Source organism: Hippopotamus amphibius, chromosome 9 (assembly GCF_030028045.1).
Source record: "Hippopotamus amphibius kiboko isolate mHipAmp2 chromosome 9, mHipAmp2.hap2, whole genome shotgun sequence".
NCBI classification, from domain to species: domain Eukaryota; kingdom Metazoa; phylum Chordata; class Mammalia; order Artiodactyla; family Hippopotamidae; genus Hippopotamus; species Hippopotamus amphibius.
The window spans coordinates 100734802-100756305 of NC_080194.1; the positions used below are offsets into that span (position 1 = coordinate 100734802).

General features: G+C 38.5%; 1 protein-coding gene across 1 annotated transcript; it reads left to right on the plus strand.

Annotated features, from left to right (window-relative positions):
• Nucleotides 1-170: 170 nt before the first annotated feature.
• Nucleotides 171-1179, plus strand: LOC130861415 (ATP synthase F(0) complex subunit B1, mitochondrial-like). The gene has a single exon (XM_057750268.1). The coding sequence runs from the start codon at nucleotides 245-247 to the stop codon at nucleotides 1013-1015; it is 771 nt and encodes a 256-aa protein (XP_057606251.1). The 5' UTR covers nucleotides 171-244; the 3' UTR covers nucleotides 1016-1179.
• Nucleotides 1180-21504: the final 20325 nt, after the last annotated feature.

Consider the following 21504-nt stretch of genomic DNA (forward strand, 5'->3'; position numbering starts at 1 on the left):
CACGGGAAAGAGGTGGACACCAAGCCATGCAGAAGAGCCTGTGTTCCTCTGTGCTCAGTTTTCTTACACACCAACACAGAAATAACTCTCCCAGCTTCACCAGACCCTATGCAATCAAATGAAGCAAAGTATTGGATTTGCAAGATATCATGATGGGGTAAGCACCCATCTTGCTTCTGCCCCTGACAGATTTTTCTGTGGGGGTCACTGGGGCTCGTAGGGTGTGTGTATAGGATACCTGACGATGCTGTCCCGGGTGGTACTTTCTGCCGCCGCCGCAGCAGCCCCCTCTCTGAAGAACGCAGCCCTCCTTGGTCCAGGGGTATTGCAGGCAACAAGGATCTTTCACACAGGGCAGTCAAGTCTTGCCCCTGTACCACCTCTTCCTGAATATGGAGGAAATGTTCGTTTTGGGCTGATCCCTGAGGAATTCTTCCAGTTCCTTTATCCTAAAACTGGTGTAACAGGACCCTATGTGCTCGGAACTGGGCTTATCTTATATTTACTCTCCAAAGAAATATATGTGACAACTCCAGAGACCTTCTCTGCCATATCAACAATAGGATTGCTTATCTATGTAGTTAAAAAATATGGTGCCTCTATTGGGGAATTTGCTGATAAACTCAATGAGCAAAAAATTGCCCAACTAGAAGAAGTGAAACAGGCTTCCATCAAACAAATCCAGGATGCAACTGATCTGGAGAAGTTGCAGCAGGCACTGGTTCAAAAGCGCCATTACCTTTTTGATGTCCAGAGGAATAACATTGCCATGGTCTTAGAGGTCACTTACCAGGAACGGCTGCATAGAGTATACAGGGAGGTAAAGAATCGCCTGGACTATCACATCTCTGTGCAGAATATGATGTGTCAAAAGGAGAAAGAGTACATGATAAACTGGGTGGAGAAGCACGTGGTACAGAGCATCTCTGCGCAGCAGGAAAAGGAGACATTTGCCAAGTGCATTGCAGATCTAAAGCTGCTCGCAAAGAAGGCTCAAGCACAGCCAGTTCTGTAAATGCATCTATCCCAATTGAGACAGCTAGAAACAGTTGACTGACTAAATGGAAACTAGGCTATGTGACAAAATCTCTCTGTATTGCTGTCTACTGAAGTTACAGTTTCCCTTTCCTAAAAATGAAAAGTTTGTTTCATATAATGAGAGAATTAAAACAATCTATTGGTCAGTAAGATGTTTCTCTCATCCTTCTTACTCTGCATTTTGAGTTGTTCCATGATCACTTTTGTGTAAGCAGTTTGCTTTGAATAAAACTTGGTACCTGACTAAAAACTATCGTTACAGTTTAAATTTGAATTAATTCAACTATCTTGTAATAAAGTGACAGTGGAAACGAAGTTTTTCAAGATGCATAATTTTCCGAAATATTATTTCAACATTTGTTATATGAGTAAAAATTAAAGATGTCATTGAACTGATAATCTTGTTTATAAAACTATTAGTGGCAAGCTATTTTTTGCTGATAGGTTATGGGAAATTTAAAGCTTTTCAGTACTTTTAAAATAACTAAAGGAAATCTTATATATCAAATTATATCATTGACTTTATTTTCATTTTATTGTCAGAAAAATTGTCATAAAATCTCTCTCAAGAATCCAGCAGATAAATTAGAAAATTCTGCCCTTCCATAGGTCTGTCTGCATTTAATTCTCCCGTACTTGTATAAGGATTTACTTGTAAACAAATGGATAACTTACATAATAAGGAAATATTTGAAAATATGTACGATATGGATAATTGCTATTTTCATTGACTAAGATGTTACTTAAAGGAGATTTTGATATGGTCAAAAAAAAAAAAGATATCATTATGGAAATTTTCAGTTTTGTTCTTCCACCAGTCTTAGCAACCTTCATTAATCTTTGTAGTTCTTACCCTTGTTTACCAAAAATAAAACAGTGACTCAGAGCTACAAAACAATTGAAGATAAAGTTAATTATAACCCAGAAATCTTAATGGTTCTTTTTCAGCAATTGCTCACTGTTTACCTTGAAAGATCACTTTAGGTGAGAGACAAATGAAGCAAAAACTCATTGGCAGCAGACTGAAAATATATACATGCCGAGGATTTCCATTTATTTTTAGATATTAAGTTTGGGATAAGAGCACTTTCAGTTTGGATTCAGTCTAGAGGGTTGAAGACCATTGGTGGTGACTTCTAAGGGTTCTGAGCACCACAGAGGATGGTGGCACAAGAGAGCCCGGAGGTGTAGAAGGATGAATCCTGACTCATTTGCATCTAGTTTGCACAGTGTCAGCATCTAGAGGGTCCTAGGGAAATTCATAATATCTAACATTTACTGAGCACTTACTAGGTCACAGTATTCTAGCTGTTTTATATGAATTTTCTTATTATTTTCTCACTTCTTCCCTTCATACCTTATGAAGTATGTCCTACTGTTAACCTCATTTTGCAGAGGAGGAAACTCTCTGCTAACTAGCTGGTCATTGTTTGAGCCATCCTCTCCCCAAGAAAAGGTGGGGGGGTGGAGAAGAAAGGAATTATTTCCACTGATTTTAAAATGTGGAATAAGAAGAAAATGCAAAGGAAGAGAACGCCACAGCAAATGTAATAGAAAAAACTCCCCTACCAAATGTCCTAATCACTCAACACCTCGGAACATACAACCCAGCGAAAGGGGCAAGATACTCAGAAGGGAAGCACAGACCTGGGAGAAGTGTTCCTACCTCCTGCCACTCATAGCTGACTCATGGGAAAAAAGAAAAATGTGGAGATCTTGGGTGCCAATTATGTATTGTTGAAAACTGAAAACTAATAATGGCATTCACTCAAAACTCCAAAAGGACCATGAGTCAGTTCCATGAACATAAGCCCTGGCTAAGTACTTTAAGAAGTTTTCTAATTTAAAAAAAATATATCATTTAATTCAAACTTGAGTACCTCTAATTGTTCTGTGAATCACTCGAAGAGTGCTTCAGGTGAATTTTATTTTCCTTATTTTTCCCTTCAATAAACTGAGAGCTTTAATACTCTCAGTTGGCGCTTATCACAGACAGGGGCTTATGGGGAGGGGAAATAGTGAATAATGGAATATTCAGAAGAGAGAGTCTTTGGTACTAAGCTTCTCTTTTAAGAAGGAAAACCCAAAGAGTCAAAAAGGCTGTCAAGCTAATGATCTGACCTGCTTTTTGTATTAGAAAAACAAGCTGTGAGGCATTTCCCATTGGGACTATTGAGAGCTATCAATTACTGCTCTTATGGGCAGCAGGATAATTCCTCCAGCTCCTATTCATATGGAACTGCCTGTGTGTCCATGGTAGCCCTGTCCTCCCAAGAGATGCCAAGCCATCTACCCTGATACATGCAGCTATGCAGTGTCCCCTCATCGGCCTTACACCTCAGAGGAGGTAGAGGCCTAGAGACTTCACTCTTTCTTAAAGGAGAGCAGTACTTCCAATCAACAGACACTCACTGAACATGTGCCTTGGGCCAACTGCTCTGAATTCAAAGGCCATCTCTTTTCTCCAGGAATTTACAATCTACTGAGATGGAATCATGGAAACAAAACTATAATGAAATGTGATTACTGCGGTAGAAATAGGTACAAGGAGCCACAGGAAATTGAGGCAGAGGGTAATACCAACAAAGTTGTGAGAATTGGGAACAGGGAGAGGGTCGGGGAAGACTTCTTCAAATAATGTGAATGATATTTGAACCAAGCTGTAAAGGATAAGTAGAAGTTTTCCTAAATTTGTATTCTCTGCTCAGCTATAAGATCTCTGAGGTAGGGACCAGGTTTTATTCAGAGCTGGACTCCTAGCACTAGCACTTTGCCTGAGACTTTTACTGATTGTATGAGAAAAGAAAGGAAGAAGGAAGGAAGGCTATCTATTTCACAGGCATGGAGAAATGATATAGCAGACATCCTCTGACTTAACCACCCCTGTTCTCTGGAATCTGCTCATCTTGCCCAGAGGCATTGTATTAATAGCATATTATATTTCTGCTGCTTGATGCTGGCCCCTGGACATAGCTGATTTTTCCAGGAATGGGCCATTGACACAAAATGGACCAAACAGAGTACCTTCCTCAGAATTTGGGATGGGAGCCCAGAAAGAAAGAGAACATTAGCCTCTCTGGGTAGCTGAGTCTATAGTTTATAAACTTGGGAGCTGGAAGGAGGCCATATCTTCTACCATGTGAACAGAGAACAAAGGAAACCAATCCACAAAGAGCAAAGAATGAAGTGGCAGAGATGAGAAGAAAGGAGAAAAGTGAAACAGAAAATATTACCTGAATTTCTACTGCCTTTCAGTTCCTGGGTCCTGAGGCCCAGTTACTGTCTCTCAGTTCTTTGAGTTTTCCCATTTGTCATTCCAGTAAATTCTGTCTTTTTTATTTAAGCAAGCTTTACTTGGTTTCTTTCTTGAAACCAAAAACAATTTACCCAATGACAGTGAGTAGGGGTGGGAGAATTTCAGATAGTAGCAGAGAATGAACAAAGGCGCTGACATCCTAAAGCCTTGATTATTTGAAGAATGAGAAACAGTGTGGTCCTCCACTAGCTGAAACAAAGGAATATAGTCTTGGGATGGTAGAAAATTCCAAGAAAAAGGAGACCAGTATGTGATAGAAATGATACGTCTTCCTCCGGAAATTCCTACACTTGGAATGTGCCTAGGACACACATCAAAAAGTCTTGAGCAGGGAGTTCAACTTTGATCTGGCTAAGGGGTTTAAAGAAAAACTTTCAGGGGCCTGTATTACATAGGCTTTGGGACTAGCAAAAGTGGCAGTAAGAATAGAGAATAGACATAATCACTAAAGACAGAAAGATACACCAGACTAGGACAACTTATTGTTCATTACAATGAGATGCAATGATCACAGGCCCAAGAATATTCAGTCTATCTGTGTAGGACACTCTGTACCATCTGAACATAGTATCACAAAGTCCCTATACATACTAATTAGAAGTTACCTGTAGGCACCCCTCTGTTATCTACACTAATGCTAATTTTCCACCGTGCTCTTCTGGACCTCCTTAGTCACATTGGAAGTCATTAAAATAGCTCCTGATATGTTTTCATCCCTTCCTCTACTGTTAACCAGAATCTCATGGCCCAAGGTACATAAAAACAAATACCCCAGGATCCTCCTACCATTCATACTGTGGAAACACAGTGTGGCCCCTCCACTCTTAAGGGCCCACACAAAATCTTACATGCTCCAGGACCCAGGGCAGAAGCAGTGATTTGAAAAGATCCTGGGTCAGACCCACCTGTTGATCTTGGAGAGCCTCCTGGAGAAGTAGGAGACAACTGGAGCTCACCCTGGGGACACAGACACTGGTGGCAGTCATCTTTGGGAGCTCAACCTACCACAGGGGCACTGGTGCTGGCAAGTGCCATTTTGGAATCCTCCCTGTAGCTTATTAGTACTGGATCCTGGCCCCACTCACCAGCCCATCAACACCAGTACTGAAGTGTCTCAGGCCAAACAAAAATCTGGGTAAGGACACAGCCCCACCCATCAGCAAGCATGATGCCTAGGCCCACCAGAGGGCCCAGGATCTGACCCAGCACAGCAGTGAACTGGCAATAGCCCAGAATTCCCAGGGCCCTGCAGTCAGGGATGTTAGAACCAGGCCCTGCCCACAAGTGGCACCAGCCCCAGGACCCTGTGGGGCCCATCCCTGCCCAGCAGTAGTCAGACTCCAACCCCAGGACCTCCACAGCCCCACAGTCTGCTGTGTCAGGACCCAGCTCACCCACCAGCAGGCCAGAACCAGCCCAGGAACTGCCGGGCTCAGGCCATGCCCACTAGCAGGCCAACACCAGCTCTGGGAAACACTGAGCCTCTTAACCATCCACCCCAGGATTCAGCTGCACTCACCAGCAGACCAATACCAGCTTTGGGACATCCCTCACCCCGTAGCCAGCCATGTCAGGAACAGGCCCCACCCACCCACCCCTCCCAGCCATGTCAGGAACAGGCCAAAACTAGATCTAGGATCCCCAGCCCCACAACCACCCACCCTGGAAGTTGGCTCTGCCCACCAGTGGGATAACACTAGCCTCAGGACCCCCTGGGGATCCACAGCCAGCTGCCTCGTGACCCAGCCCCATCTACCAGCAGCCAGCAGCCATGAAAAACAGGGCCTGAAAATCAACCAGATAAGGGGCCAGTCATGCTTACCAGAATACCCACAGTGGTCAGCCCACCACAAGAGAAGGACCCACACAGCCCACGTTGGGGGCAACCCTAGAGCATATAGCTCTACTGACCAGAGGGGAATGTGCTGCTGAGAAGCATAGGATGTCTCCTAAAAGAGGTCACTTCTACAAGTCCAGGAAATATAACCAACCTGCCAAATAAAATAGCAAACTAGGCAAAATGAGGTAACAGAGGAAGATGTTCCAAAAGAAAGAAAAAGATAAAACCCCAGAAGAACTAAGTGAAGTGGAGACAAGCAATCTACCCAATAAAGAGTTTAAGGTAATGATGGTAAAGATGCTAAAAGAACCTGAGAGAAGATTGTATGAACAGAGTGAGAAATGGGAAGTTTTAGCAAAGAGTTAGAAAATATATAAAGAAAAAGCAGACAGAGAAGAATGCAATAACTGAAAATTTAAAATACATTAGAAGGAATCAACAGTAGTTTAGATGATACAGAGGAACAGATCAGTGAGCTAGAAGACAGAATAGTGGAAATCACTGAAGCTGAATAGAAAGAAGGAAAAAGAAAGAAAAGAAATGAGGACAATTTTAAAAACCTCTGAGACAACATGAAGTGTACCAACATTTGCATTGTAGGGGTCCCAGAATGTAAGAGAGAAAGAAAGGGGCAGAGAACATATTTGAAGACATAATAGCTGAAAACTTCCTTAACCTGGGAAAGGAAGCAGGCAGCCAGGTCCAAAATGCATAGAAGTCTCAAATAGGATCAACCAAAGGAGGACCACACCAAGACACATTGTAATTAAAATGGCAAAAATTAAAGATAAAGAAAGAATATTAAAAGCAGCAAGGGAAAAGCAACAAGTTATGTACAAGGGAACTCCTGTAAGACTACCAGCCAACTTTTCAGCAGAAACTCTGTGGGCCATAATGGAGTGGCAGGATATGTTTAAAGTGATGAAAGGGGAAAATCTACAATGAAGACTACTCTACCCAGCAAGGCTTTCATTCAGATTTGAAAGAGAGATCAAAAGATTTACAGACAAACAAAACTAAAAGAGTTCAGCTCCACCAAACCAGCTTAACAAGAAATGTTAGAAGGACTTCTCTAAGCAAAAAAAAAAGAAGGCCACAACCAGGAATATAAAGTACAAAAGGAAAAATCTAATTGGTAAATGTAAATACACAGTAATAATAGTAAATCAACCGTGTGAAAAGGTAGGAGGAAAGTTAAAAGAAAAAGTAGTAAAATCATCCATATCCAAAAGAAGGAGTTAAGGAATACACAAAGCAAAAGTTATTAAAATATAATATTAAAGTGAGTAAATGTGGTGGGGGAGCAGTGAAAATGCAGGGCTATAAAAATGCATTTAAACTTAAGAGATCAGCAACTCTATATATATATAATAGAGAGAGAGATCACTGTATATAAACTTCATGATAACCACAAATCAAAAATCTATAATAAATACACACACACAAAAAGAAAAAGAAACCCAAACATAGCACTAAAGGTAGCCATCAAATCACAAGAGAATAGACAAAGGAAGAAAAAATGAACAAAAAAGAACTACAAAAACAGCATCAAAACAATTAACAGAATGACAAAAAGTACATATCTATCAATTATTACTATAAGTTTAAATAGACTAAATGCTCAATTCAAAAGATATAGAGTAGCTGAATGGATACAAAAACAAGATTCATATATATGCTGCCTACAAGAGACTCACTTCAGATCTAAAGACACATACAGACTGAAAGGGAAGGGACAGAAAAAGATATTCCATGCCAGTGGAAAAGAAAATAAAGCCAGGGTAGCATTACTTAGACAAAATAAACTTTAAAACAAAGACTGTAACAAGTGACAAAGAAGGATAATGATCAAGGGATTAACTCAACATGAAGATATAACAATTGTAAATATACCTGCACCCAACAACAAAAAACATAAATATATGAAGCAAATATTAACAGACACAGGGGGAGAAATTGGCAGTAATGTGATAATAATAAGAGACTTCAGCACCTCACTTACATCATCCAGACAGAAAATCAACAAGAAAACATTGGACTTAAATGACACTTCAGACTAAAGGGACTTAATGGATATATATAAAACATTCCATCTAAAAACAGCAGAATACACATCCTTTTCAGATAGATCATATGCTAAGACCAAAAGAAGTCTCAGTAAATTTAAGAAAGTTGAAATTATATCAAGCATCTTTTCTGACCACAATGCTGTAAGACTAGAAATCAACTACCAAAACAATGCAAAAGGCACAGATACCTGGAGGCTAAACAATAAGCTACTAAATAACCAATGGATCACTGAAGGAATCAAAGAAGAAATTTTTTTAAATACCAGGAGACAAATGAAAATGGAAACACAATAATCCACAACCTATGGGATGCAGCAAAAGCAATTCTAAAAGGGAAGTTCATAGCAATTCAAGGAAACAAGAAAAATCTCAAATAAACAACCTAACTTTACACCTAAAGGAATTAGAAAAAGAAGAACAAACAAAACACAAAGTTAATAGAAGAAAAACAGTTATGGAGATCAGAACAGAAAGAAATCATATACCAAAAAAGTAGATGGGGGGGACTCGAGGGAGGGTGGGGGGGGGAGTCGAGGGAGTGAGGGAATATGGGGATATGTGTATAAAAACAGATGATTAAACTTGATGTACCCCCCAAAAAATAATAAATAAATAAATAAATAAATAAAATTTTTTAAAAAGTAGAAATGAAAAATGAAACTAAGAGCTGGTTCTTAGAAAAAATAAACAAAATTGATAAACCTTTAACCAAACTCATCAATAAAAAAGAGAGAGGACCCAAATAAATAAAATCAAAAATGAAAAGGAGAAGTTACAAAAGAACTGTGAATGACACCACAGAAATACAAAGGAAGATAAGAAATTACTACAATTATACACCAATAAAATGGACAACCTAGAAGAAATGGACAAATTCCTAGAAATGCATAATCTCCCAAGACTGAACCAGAAAGAAATAGAAAATATGAACAGACCAATTATCATTAATGAAATTGAATTAGTAATTTAAAAAATCTCTCAACAAACTAAAGTCTAGGACCAGATAACTTCACAGATGAACTCTACCATTTACAGAAGAATTGACACCTATCCTTCTCAAACTATTCCAAAAAAATTACAAAGGAAGAAATGCTTCCAAACCCATTCCATGAGGTCAGCATCACCCTGATACCAAAATCAGGTGAAGATAATACAAAAAAAGAAAACTATAGGCCAATATCACTAATAAACTTACATGCACAGATCCTCAACAAAATATCAGCAAACTGAATTTAACAATACATTAAAAGGCTTATACATCATGATCAAGTGGATTTATCCCAGAGATTCAAGGATGGTTTAATATCTGCTAATCACTCAATGTGATATACCACATTAACAAATTGAAGAATAAAAATTAGATAATCATCTCAATAGATGCAGAAAAATTTTTGACATAATTCAACACCCATTTATGATAAATACTTTCAACAATGTGAATATAGAGGGAAGCTGTATCAAAATAATAAAGGCTACATATGACAAACCCACAGCTAACATCATACTCAATGGTAAAAAACTGAAAGCATTTCCTCTAAGATCAGGAATAAGAAGACAATGATACCCACACTCACCACTTTTATTCAACACAGTATTGGAAGATACTCAACATTACTAATTATTAGAGAAATGCAAATCAAAACTACAATGAGGTCAGAGTGGCCATCATCAAAAAATCTACAAACAATAAATACTGGAGAGGGTGTGAAGAAAAGGGAATCCTCTTGCACTGTTGGTGGGAATGTAAATTGATACAGCCACTATGGAGAACAGTATGGAGGTTCCTTAAAAAACTGAAAGTAAAATTACCATATGACCCAGCAATCCCACTACTGGGCATATACCCTGCAAAAAACCATAATTCAAAAAGACACATGCACCTCAATATTCATTACTGCACTATTTACATTAGTCAGGTCATGGAAGCAACCTAAATACCCATCAACAGATGAATGGATAAAGAAGATGTAGTACATATACACAAAAGAATATTATTCAGCCATATAAAGAAATGAAACTAGGTCATTTGTAGGGTCATGAATGGACCTAGAGACTGTCATACAGAGTGAAGTAAGTAGAAAGAGAAAAATAAGTATCGTATATTAACACATATATGAAAAATGGTACAGATGAACTGACTTGCAAGACAGAAATAGAGACACAGAGGTAGAAAACAAATGTATGGACACCAAGGGGGTAAAAGGGGGTAGGATGAATTGGGAGATTGGGGTTGACATATATACACTAATAGGTATAAAATAGATAACTAATGAGAACCTGTTGTATAGCACAGGAAACTCTACTTCATTTCACTGTACAGTAAAAACTAAACTATAGTAGTAAAGCAACTATACCCCAATTTAAAAAAAAAAAGAACTGAAAAAGGAAACAAAACTGCTCATACTTGCAGTTGATATGACTTCCTACATGGAACAATAAAACAAAAGATTCTAAAGGAAAAAAATAGTAGTTTTAATAAGAGCATTCAATAAGATTGCTGGATATAGCATAAATATACAAAAATTAAGTGCATTCTCTTAGAAATTAAACAAAAACTAATAATAAATGTAATTTTACAAGTACCATTTAGAAGACCCAATATAAAGTACCAAATAATCTCACAATGTACAAAATCTTTAAGGAAAAAATAATAACGTATTATTGAAAAAAATACTTGAAAGATCTAAACAAATAGAAAGATGCAAAAAGTTCATGGATAAGAATACTCAATAACTTAAATGTATCTATGCTTTTCAAAAATTTTAATCAAAGTCCTAACAATGTTCATGGAACTTGAGAAGCCAAATTCTACAATTGTATGAAAGAGCAAAGGGCCAAGAAAAGGCTAAGGCACTCTTGAAAAAGACTTGTGCAGATTTCAAGACTAACATTATGGGATCGGTAAAGGGATGGGCAAATTGAAAAAAATAAAAAATAAAAACAGGTTTTAGTGTTCAAAAACAAACAAAAAGACAGCAAGTAACAAGTGTCAGTGAGGATGTAAATTGATGCAGCCACTGTGGGAAACAATATGGATATTCCTCAAAATATTAAACGTAGATCTACCATATGACCCAGCAATTCTAATCCTGGGTATTTATCCAAAGAAAACAAAAGCATTAATTAGAAAAGAATATGCACCCCTATGTTCATTGAAGCATTATTTACAATAGCCAAGATATGGAAGCAATCTAAGTGCCCATCAATAGATGAATGGATAACAAAGATGTAATTTATATATAGATTACATTATATATATATATATATATGTATATACATATATATACGAATAAGAATGAACCTAGGGTATATTATGCTAAGTGAAATAATTCAGATAGAGGAAGACAAATACTGCATGATTTCATTTGTATGAGGAATCTAAATAACAAAACGAAACATAGTTATAGACATAGAGAACAGGTGGTTGCTAGAGGGGAGGGAGGTGGGGAGTGGAAAGAAATAGGTGAAGGGGATTAAGAGGTACAAACTTCCATTTGCAAAATAAATGTCATAGGTATGAAATGTACAGTATGGGGAATAAAGCTAATAACTATGTAATATCTTTATATGTTGGCATATCATAACTAGACTTATCCTGGTGATCATTTTGAAATGTATAAAAATATTGAATCACTATGTTGTGTAACAGGCACTAACATAGTGTTGCTGGTCAATTATACTTCAAAAACAAACAAACTCACAGGAAGATAGATCAGATTTGCGGTTACCAGAGACAGGGTGTGGTGGGAGGGGTAATTGGATGAAGGCAGTCAAAAGGCCACCATAAACCAGTTATAAGTTACAAGTACTAGTGATGTAATGTAGAACATGATAAATAAAATTAGCACTGCTATATGCTACGCATGAAAGTTGTTAAGAGAGTAAATTTTTTTTTACTTTATTTTTTAATTTTTGGCTGTATTGGGTCTTCATTGCTCTGCACGGGCTTTCTCTAGTTGTGGCGAGCAGTGGCTACTCTTCACTGCAGTGTGCAGGCTTCTCACTGAGGTGGCTTCTCTTGTTGCAGAGCACAGGCTCTAGGAACACGGGCTTTAATAGTTGCAGCACATGGGCTCAGTAGTTGTGGCTCGCAGGCTCTAGAGCACAGGCTTAGTAGTTGTGACGCACGGTCTTAGCTACTCCATGACATGTGGGATCTTCCCAGACCAGGGCTCAAACCCACGTCCCCTGCATTGGCAGGCGGATTCTTAACCACTGCACCACCAAGGAAGTGCCCAAGAGTGAATCTTAAGAACTCTCATCACAAAGAAAAATTTTGTTTCTATTTCTTTAACTTCGTATCTATATGAAATGGTAGATGTTCACTAAATTTGTGATAATCATTGCACGATGTAAGTCAAATCATTATGCTGTATACTTTCAACTTATACAGTGCTGTATATCAATTATATCTTAATAAAACTGGATGGAAAAAAGAAACACAGAGTGGCCCCACTTCCAGAAACTCCAACTAAGTATATCACACACTAAACAGATATACAGGGTAGAGTTTATTAGCATTACAAATAACATTACAAAATGAGTCTTCTCTGTGCAAAGGATTGGGCTTTACAGTTCCTTTAACTAGTCTGCTTCTCCAGTGCAATTAAAACATGATGTGGTTTTTCCTAACAGCATTTACAAATACCCTCCCAGGAATACAATTATTGTACATGATGGGTTTGACCTATATTGCACTTAAGATCTTTGGCAAAAAGTAATTTCAAACCACAGCTCTGGGAAGTTTTTTAAGGAAGTCAAGAGAGTAGAAGTGCTTTTTGCAGCATCAACATGGGACATGTCTCTCTTCGTTTAAATAATTCACTGCTTGGTGTTATCTATGCCCATGTGGCCAAAGGCCTGGGTATTGAGTATGCACTCAACAACATCCCAGGCACATAAATAAACCATCTTCTGCTCTCAGTCCAGGAGGCAGTTATTGATCTGGGCTGTGATCTTTTCCTACCTGACTTTATGAGGATTTCTAAAATAGCTCATCTTAGGGGAATTAGAGAATTAAGTACTTTTCTTTTGTCCTTTGACCAACAAAAAAAAATCACCAACACCTTGAAAAAGATGAATTCTGACAGAAGAAACACCAGCATTTGCTGTGATGAACAGACAACTGACCTGGTATCGTAGTCTAAAAGCAAACAGACAAAAGGAAAAATTGATAGTCCCTTAGCCACTGAGACCACCTTGCTGCATCAGGAATCAGGATCCAAATCCCAGCTGTGGGATCTTGATCAGCCAAAAAGCAGGCCATGTGATCTCTGTGGATCAGATGGGAATAAGATATGGCCTGGGACAGAAGTGGTCCCCCTCCTCACACTCGGTTGCCCATTTTGGATACCTGACTGAAACTGCAGATTTTAGATATAGCTCCTACTGGCTATGTGACACCAGAAAAGTCCCATCGTTTCTCAAGACCTCATTTGTCTCCAGTGATCAGGTACAATGACTGGCCTCCCAGCAGGCATTCCCAACCCTCTTCTCTCCAATTGCCTCCAACTGCAGAGGCTATGAATGCTGAGTTCTCACATTCCTAGTTTTCCTTGCAATTCAGGGTCCTATGAGATATATGGGGAAATCAACCGGGGTGGGGGGGTGCTTCTGGATAAGAGTTTCATCATTGAAAAACAGAGACAATCTGATAAAGAACTGTTATTTAAATTATACAAATAACTCTTAAAATGCAATAATAATAAAACAAACAACCTGATTGAAAAAGGGCCAAACACAAAAATAGAAAGGAAGATCAATGGAACAGAATAGAGAACTCAGAGGTAAACCCAAGCACATATGGGCACCTTATCTTTGACAAGGCAAGAATATACAATGGAAAATAGACAGCCTCTTGAATAAGTGGTGCTGGGAAAACTATACAGCAACATGTAAAAGAATGAAATTAGAACAATTCCTAACACCATACATAAAAATAAACTCCAAATGGATTAAAGACCTACATGTAAGGCCAGACACAGTAAAACTCCTAGAGGAAAACATAGGCAGAACACTCTATGACATACATCAAAGCAAGATCCTTTTTGACCTACCTCCTAGAATAATGGAAATAAAATCAAGAATAAACAAATGGGACCTAATGAAGTTTTAAAGCTTTGCACAGCAAAAGAAACCATAAACAAGACAAGAAGGCAACCCTCAGAATGGGAGAAAATACTTGCCAACGAAGCAATGGACAAAGGATTAATCTCCAAAATATACAAGCAGTACATGCAGCTTAATATCATAAAAGTAAATAATCCAATTCACAAATGGGCAGAAGACCTAAATAGACATTTCTCCAAAGAAGACATACAGATGGCTAACAAACACATGAAAAGATGCTCAACATCACTAATCATTTGAGAAATGCACGTCAAAGCCACAATGAGGTATCACCTCACACTGGTCAGAATGGCCATCATCAAAAAATCTAGAAACAATAAACGTTGGAGAGGGTGTGGAGAAAAGGGAACTCTCTTGCACTGTTGGTGGGAATGTAAGTTGGTACAGCCACTATGGAAAACAATTTGGAGGTTCCTTAAAAAACTAAAAATAGAACTACCATATGATACAGTAATCCTACTACTGGGGGCATATACCCAGAGAAAACCATAATCCAAAAAGAAACATGTACCATAATGTTTATTGCAGCACTATTTACAATAGCCAGGACATGGAAGCAACCTAAATGCCCATCAACAGATGAATGGATAAAGAAGATGTGGCACATATATACAATGGAATATTACTCAGCCATAAAAAGGAATGAAATGGAGCTATATGTAATGAGGTGCATAGACCTGGAGACTGTCATACAGAGAGAAGTAAGCCAGAAAGAGAAAAACAAATACCGTACGCTAACTCATATATGGAACCTAAAAAAATGATACAGATGAACCCAGCGACAGGGCAAGAATAAGGATGCAGACGCAGAGAATGAACTGGAGGACACGGGGTTGGTGGGGGCGGGGTGGGGCGAAGGGGAAGCTGGGAGAAAGTGAGAGAGTAACATAGACATATATACACTACCAACTGCAAAACAGATAGCTAGTGGGAAGTTGCTGTATAACAAAGGGAGATCAACTCAATGATGGGTGATGCCTTAGAGGGCCGGGACAGGGAGGGTGGGAGGGAGTCACGGGAGGGAGGGGATATGGGGATATGCGTATAAATACAGCTGATTCACTTTGGTGTACCTCAAAAACTGGTACAAGAGTGTAAAGCAATTATATTCCAATAAAGAGCTTTAAAAAAATGGGCCAAAGACCTTAACATCTTACCAAAGAAGATATACAGATGGCAAATACACATATGAAAAGATACTCCATATCACATGTTGTGAGGGAAATGTAAGTTAAAAAAGCAATGAGTTACCACTATCAGAATGCCCTATCACACCTATTAGAATGGCCCAAAACTGGAACGCTGACAATGCCAAATTCTGATGAGGATGTGAAGCAACAGGAGCCCTCATTCCTTGCTGGTGGGAATGCAAAATGGCACAGCCACTTTGGAAGGCAGCTTGGCAATCTCCTACAAAATTAAACATACTCCTTCCACATGGTCCAGAAATCACACTCTTTGGTGTTTACCCAAGAGTTGAATACTTATGTCCATACAAAAACTTACACGTAGATGTTTATTCACAACTTTATTCATAATTGTCAAAACTTAGAAGCAACCAAGATATCCTAGAGTAATGAGCAATTACTGTGGGTAAATAAACTGTGTACATCCAGACAATGGAATATTATTTAGCACTAAAAAGAAAGAGCTATCAAGCCATGAAAAGACATGGAGAAGAATCAATCGTGCCTGTGTAACGAAGCTGCCAGAAAAACCCAAAAGGAGAGGGTTTGGAGAGCTTCTGAGACTGGGGGATAGTGGCGCTTCTGGAGGAGGCGTGGAGTTTCCACATCCTTTCCCCATCCCTTGCCCTGTGCATCTTTTCCATTTAGCTGTTGCTGAGTTATATCCTGCAATAATAAGCCCGTGATCTGGGGTGGAAACTGAGGCTTGCAGGGGATGAGGATGCTGTAAGGTCACACAGTTGGAGTGAAGACTGCCGCTCTGTCCTGCCCGCCATCAGCCCACAGGGTGGCATGTCCAGGACCTTGCTTCAGACAGACTGAATATTCGTCTAATCCAATACTTGGACATTAGTCTGAGGCTTGGACAGTCTTCTATAAACACCTCTATCACCAGGACAAGCAACCCCAAAAGCTTGGACAACCATGAGGAAACAAAGAAACACCATGCAGGCAAAGCAGCAGGAAAAAAAACCCACAAGACCAAATAAATGAGGAGGAAATAGGAAAAATGCCTGAAAAAGAATTTAGAGTAATGATAGTAAAAATGATACAAAATCTCGATAACAAATTAGAGAAAGTACAAGAAACAGTTCATAAGAACTCAGAAAAACAAATAGCAATGGATAACAAAATAACTGAAATTAAAAATACTCTAGATGCTCTAACCAGCAGAATGACTGAGGCAGAAGAACGAATAAGTGAGTTGGAAGATAGAATGGGAGAAATAAACGCCACAGAGCAGGAAAAAGATAAAAAAATAAAAAGACTAGAAGACAGCCTCAGAGACCTCAGTGATAACCTTAAACGTACCAACATTCGAATTATAGGCATCCCAGAAGAAGAAGAAAACAAGAAAGGGTCTGAGAAAATATTTGAAGAGGTTCTAGTGGAAAACTTCCCCAACATGGGAAAGGAAATAATGAACCAAGTCCAAGAAGCACAGAGAGTCCCATACAGAATAAACCCAAGGAGAAATACACCAAGACACATATTAATCAAACTAACGACAATTCAACACAAAGAAAAAATATTAAAAGCAGCAAGAGAAAAGCAACAAACAACATATAAGGGAAAACCCATCAGGATAACAGCTGACCTTTCTACAGAAACTCTGCAGGCCAGAAGGGAATGGCAGGATATACTGAAAGTCCTGAAAGAGAGAAACCTACAGCCAAGAATACTCTACCCAGCAAGAATCTCATTCAGATTTGAGGGAGAAATCAAAAGCTTTCCAGACAAGCAAAAGTTAAGAGAATTCAGCACCACCAAACCAGCCTTACAACAAGTGCTAAAGGAACTTCTCTAAGTAGGAAACACAAGAAAAGGAAAACACCTACAAATACAAACCCAAAACAATTAAGAAAATGGTAATTGGAACACACATGTCAATAATCACTTTAAATGTAAATGGATTAAATGCTCCAACCAAAAGACACAGACTGGCTGAATGGATCCAAAAACAAGACCCTTCTATATGCTGCCTACAAGAAACCCACTTCAGACCAAGGGATACATATAGACTGAAAGTGAAGGGATGGAAAAAGATATTCCATGCAAATGGAAGTCAAAAGAAAGCTGGAGTAGCAATACTCATATCAGACAAATTGGACTTGAAAGTAAAGACTATTAAAAGAGACAAGGAAGGGCACTACATAATGATCAAGGGATCCATCCAAGAAGAACATATCACAATGGTAAATATCTATGCCCCCAATATAGGAGCACCTCAATACATAAGGCAAATGCTAACAGCTATAAAAGGGGACATCGACAGTAACACAATTATAGTGGGAGACTTGAACACCCCACTTACATCAATGGACAGATCATCCAAACAGAAAATCAATAAAGACACATAAGCTTTAAATGACACATTAGACCATCTCGACTTCATTGATATTTATAGCACATTCCATCCAAAAACGACAGACTACACTTTCTTCTCAAGTGCACACGGAACATTTTCCAGGATAGATCACATCTTGGGTCACAAATCAAACCTCAGCAAATTCAAGAAAATTGAAATCATATCAAGCATCTTCTCAGACCACAACGCCATGAGACTAGATATCAATTACAGGAAAAAAACTGCAAAAAATACAAACACATGGAGGCTAAACAATTCACTCTTAAACAACCAAGGAATCACTACAGAAATCAAAGAGGAAATCAAAAAGTATCTGGAAACAAATGACAACGAAAACACAACAACCCAAAACCTATGGGACGCAGCAAAAGCAGTTCTAAGAGGGAAGTTTATAGCAATACAGTCCTACCTTAAGAAACAAGAAAATGATCGAATAAACAACCTAACCTTACACCTCAAACAACTAGAGAAAGAAGAACAAAGAAACCCCAAAGTGAGCAGAAGGAAAGAAATCGTAAAGATCAGAGCAGAAATAAATGAAAAAGAAAGGAAAGAAACCATAAGAAAAATAAATAAAACTAAAAGCTGGTTCTTTGAGAAGATTAACAAAATTGATAAACCATTAGCCAGACTCATCAAGAAAAAAAGGGAGAAGATGCAAATCAACAGAATTAGAAATGAAAAAGGAGAAGTCACAACGGACACCTCAGAAATACAAAACATCATGAGAGACTACTACAAGCAACTATATGCCAATCAATTGGATAACCTGGAAGAAATGGATACATTCTTAGAAAAATACAATCTTCCAAGACTGAACCAGGAAGAAATAGAAACCATGAACAGACCAATCACAAGTACAGAAATTGAGGCAGTGATTAAAAATCTCCCAACACACAAAAGCCCAGGACCAGATGGATTCACAGGCGAATTCTATCAAACATTTCGAGAAGAGTTAACACCTATCCTTCTCAAACTCTTCCAAAATATTGCAGATGGCGGAGCACTCCCAAACTCATTCTACGAGGCTACCATCACCCTGATACCAAAACCAGGCAAAGATGTCACAAAAAAAGAAAACTACAGACCAATATCACTGATGAATATAGATGCAAAAATCCTCAACAAAATACTAGCTAACAGACTGCAACAGCACATTAAAAAAATCATACACCACGATCAAGTGGGGTTTATCCCTGGGATGCAAGGATTCTTCAATATACGCAAATCAATCAACATGATACACCATATTAACAAATTGAAAGATAAAAACCATATGATCATTTCAATAGATGCAGAAAAAGCTTTTGACAAAGTTCAACATCCATTTATGATAAAAGCTCTCCAGAAAATGGGCATAGAAGGAAATTACCTCAACATCATAAAAGCCATATATGAGAAACCAAAAGCCAACATTGTTCTCAATGGAGAAAAACTGGAAGAATTCCCTCTAAGAACAGGAACAAGACAAGGGTGTCCACTCTCACCACTGTTATTCAACATAGTTTTGGAAGTGTTAGCCACAGCAATCAGAGAAGAAAAAGAAATAAAAGGAATCCAAATTGGAAAAGAAGAAGTAAAATTATCACTCTTTGCAGATGACATGATACTATATATAGAAAACCCTAAAGACTCTACCAGAAAACTGCTAGCACTCATTGATGAGTTTAGTAAAGTAGCAGGATACAAAATTAATGCACAGAAATCTCTTGCATTCCTATACACGAACAACGGAAGAGCAGAAATAGAAATTAAGGAAACTCTCCCATTCACCATTGCAACAAAAAGAATAAAATACCTAGGAATAAACCTGCCTAAGGAGGCAAAAGATCTGTATGCAGAAAACTTTAAGACATTGATGAAAGAAATCAAAGATGACATAAACAGATGGAGGGACATACCATGTTCCTGGATTGGAAGAATCAACATCGTGAAAATGACTGTACTACCCAAAGCAATTTACAGATTTAATGCAATCCCGATCAGATTACCAATGGCATTTTTCACAGAACTAGAGCAAGAAATCTTACGATTTGTATGGAAACGCAAAAGACCCCGAATAGCCAAAGCAATCTTGAGAAGGAAAAATGGAGTTGGTGGAATCAGGCTTCCTGACTTCAAACTATACTACAAGGCCATAGTGATCAAGACAGTATGGTACTGGCACAAAAATAGAAAGGAAGATCAATGGAACAGAATAGAGAACTCAGAAGTAAGCCCAAACACATATGGGCACCTTATCTTTGACAAAGGAGGCACGAATATACAATGGAAAAAAGACAGCCTCTTCAATAAGTGGTGCTGGGAAAATTGGACAGCAACATGTAAAAGAATGAAATTAGAACACTTCCTAACACCATACACAAAAATAAACTCCAAATGGATTAAAGACCTACATGTAAGGCCAGACACTATAAAACTCCTAGAGGAAAACATAGGCAGAACACTCTTTGACATACATCAAAGCAACATCCTTTTTGACCCACCTCCTAGAATCAGGGAAATAAAATCAAGAATAAACGAATGGGACCTCATGAAACTTAAAAGCTTTTGCACAGCAAAAGAAACCATAAACAAGACTAAAAGGCAACCCTCAGAATGGGAAAAAATAATTGCCTATGAAACAACGGACAAAGGATTAACCTCCAAAATATACAAGCAGCTCATGCAGCTTCATACCAAAAAAGCAAATAACCCAATCCACAAATGGGCAGAAGACCTAAATAGACATTTCTCCAAAGAAGACATACAGATGGCCAACAAACACATGAAAAGATGCTCAACATCACTAATCATCAGAGAAATGCAAGTCAAAGCCACAATGAGGTATCACCTCACACCAATCAGAATGGCCATCATCACAAAGTCTGGAAACAACAAATGTTGGAGAGGGTGTGGAGAAAAGGGAACTCTCCTGCACTGTTGGTGGGAATGTAAGTTGGTACAGCCACTATGGAAAACAATTTGGAGGTTCCTTAAAAAACTACAAATAGAACTACCATATGATCCAGTAATCCCACTCCTGGGCATATACCCAAAGAAAACCATAATCCCAAAAGAAACTTGTACCATCATGTTTATTGCAGCACTCTTTACAATAGCCAGGACATGGAAGCAACCTAAATGCCCATCAACAAATGAATGGATACAGAAGATGTGGCATATATATACAATGGAATATTACTCAGCTATAAAAAGGGATGAGATGGAGCTATATGTAATGAGGTGGATAGAATTACAATCTGTCATACAGAGTGAAGTAAGTCAGAAAGAGAAAGACAAATATTGTATGCTAACTCACATATACGGAATCTAAAAATAGTACTGATGAACTCAGTGACAAGAACAGGGAAGCAGATACAGAGAATGGACTGGAGAACTCGAGGTATGGGAGGGGGCGGGGGGTGAAGGGGAAACTGAGAAGAAGCGAGAGAGTAGCACAGACATATATATACTACCAACTGTAAAATAGTCAGTGGGAAGTTGTTGTATAACAAAGGGAGTCCAACTTGAGGATGGAAGATGCCTTAGAGGACTGGGGCAGGGAGGGTGGGGGG

Coding starts and splice junctions, on each gene's coding strand:
- LOC130861415 (XM_057750268.1), top strand. CDS start 245: ATGCTGTCCCGGGTGGTACTTTCTGCCGCCGCCGCAGCAGCCCCCTCT.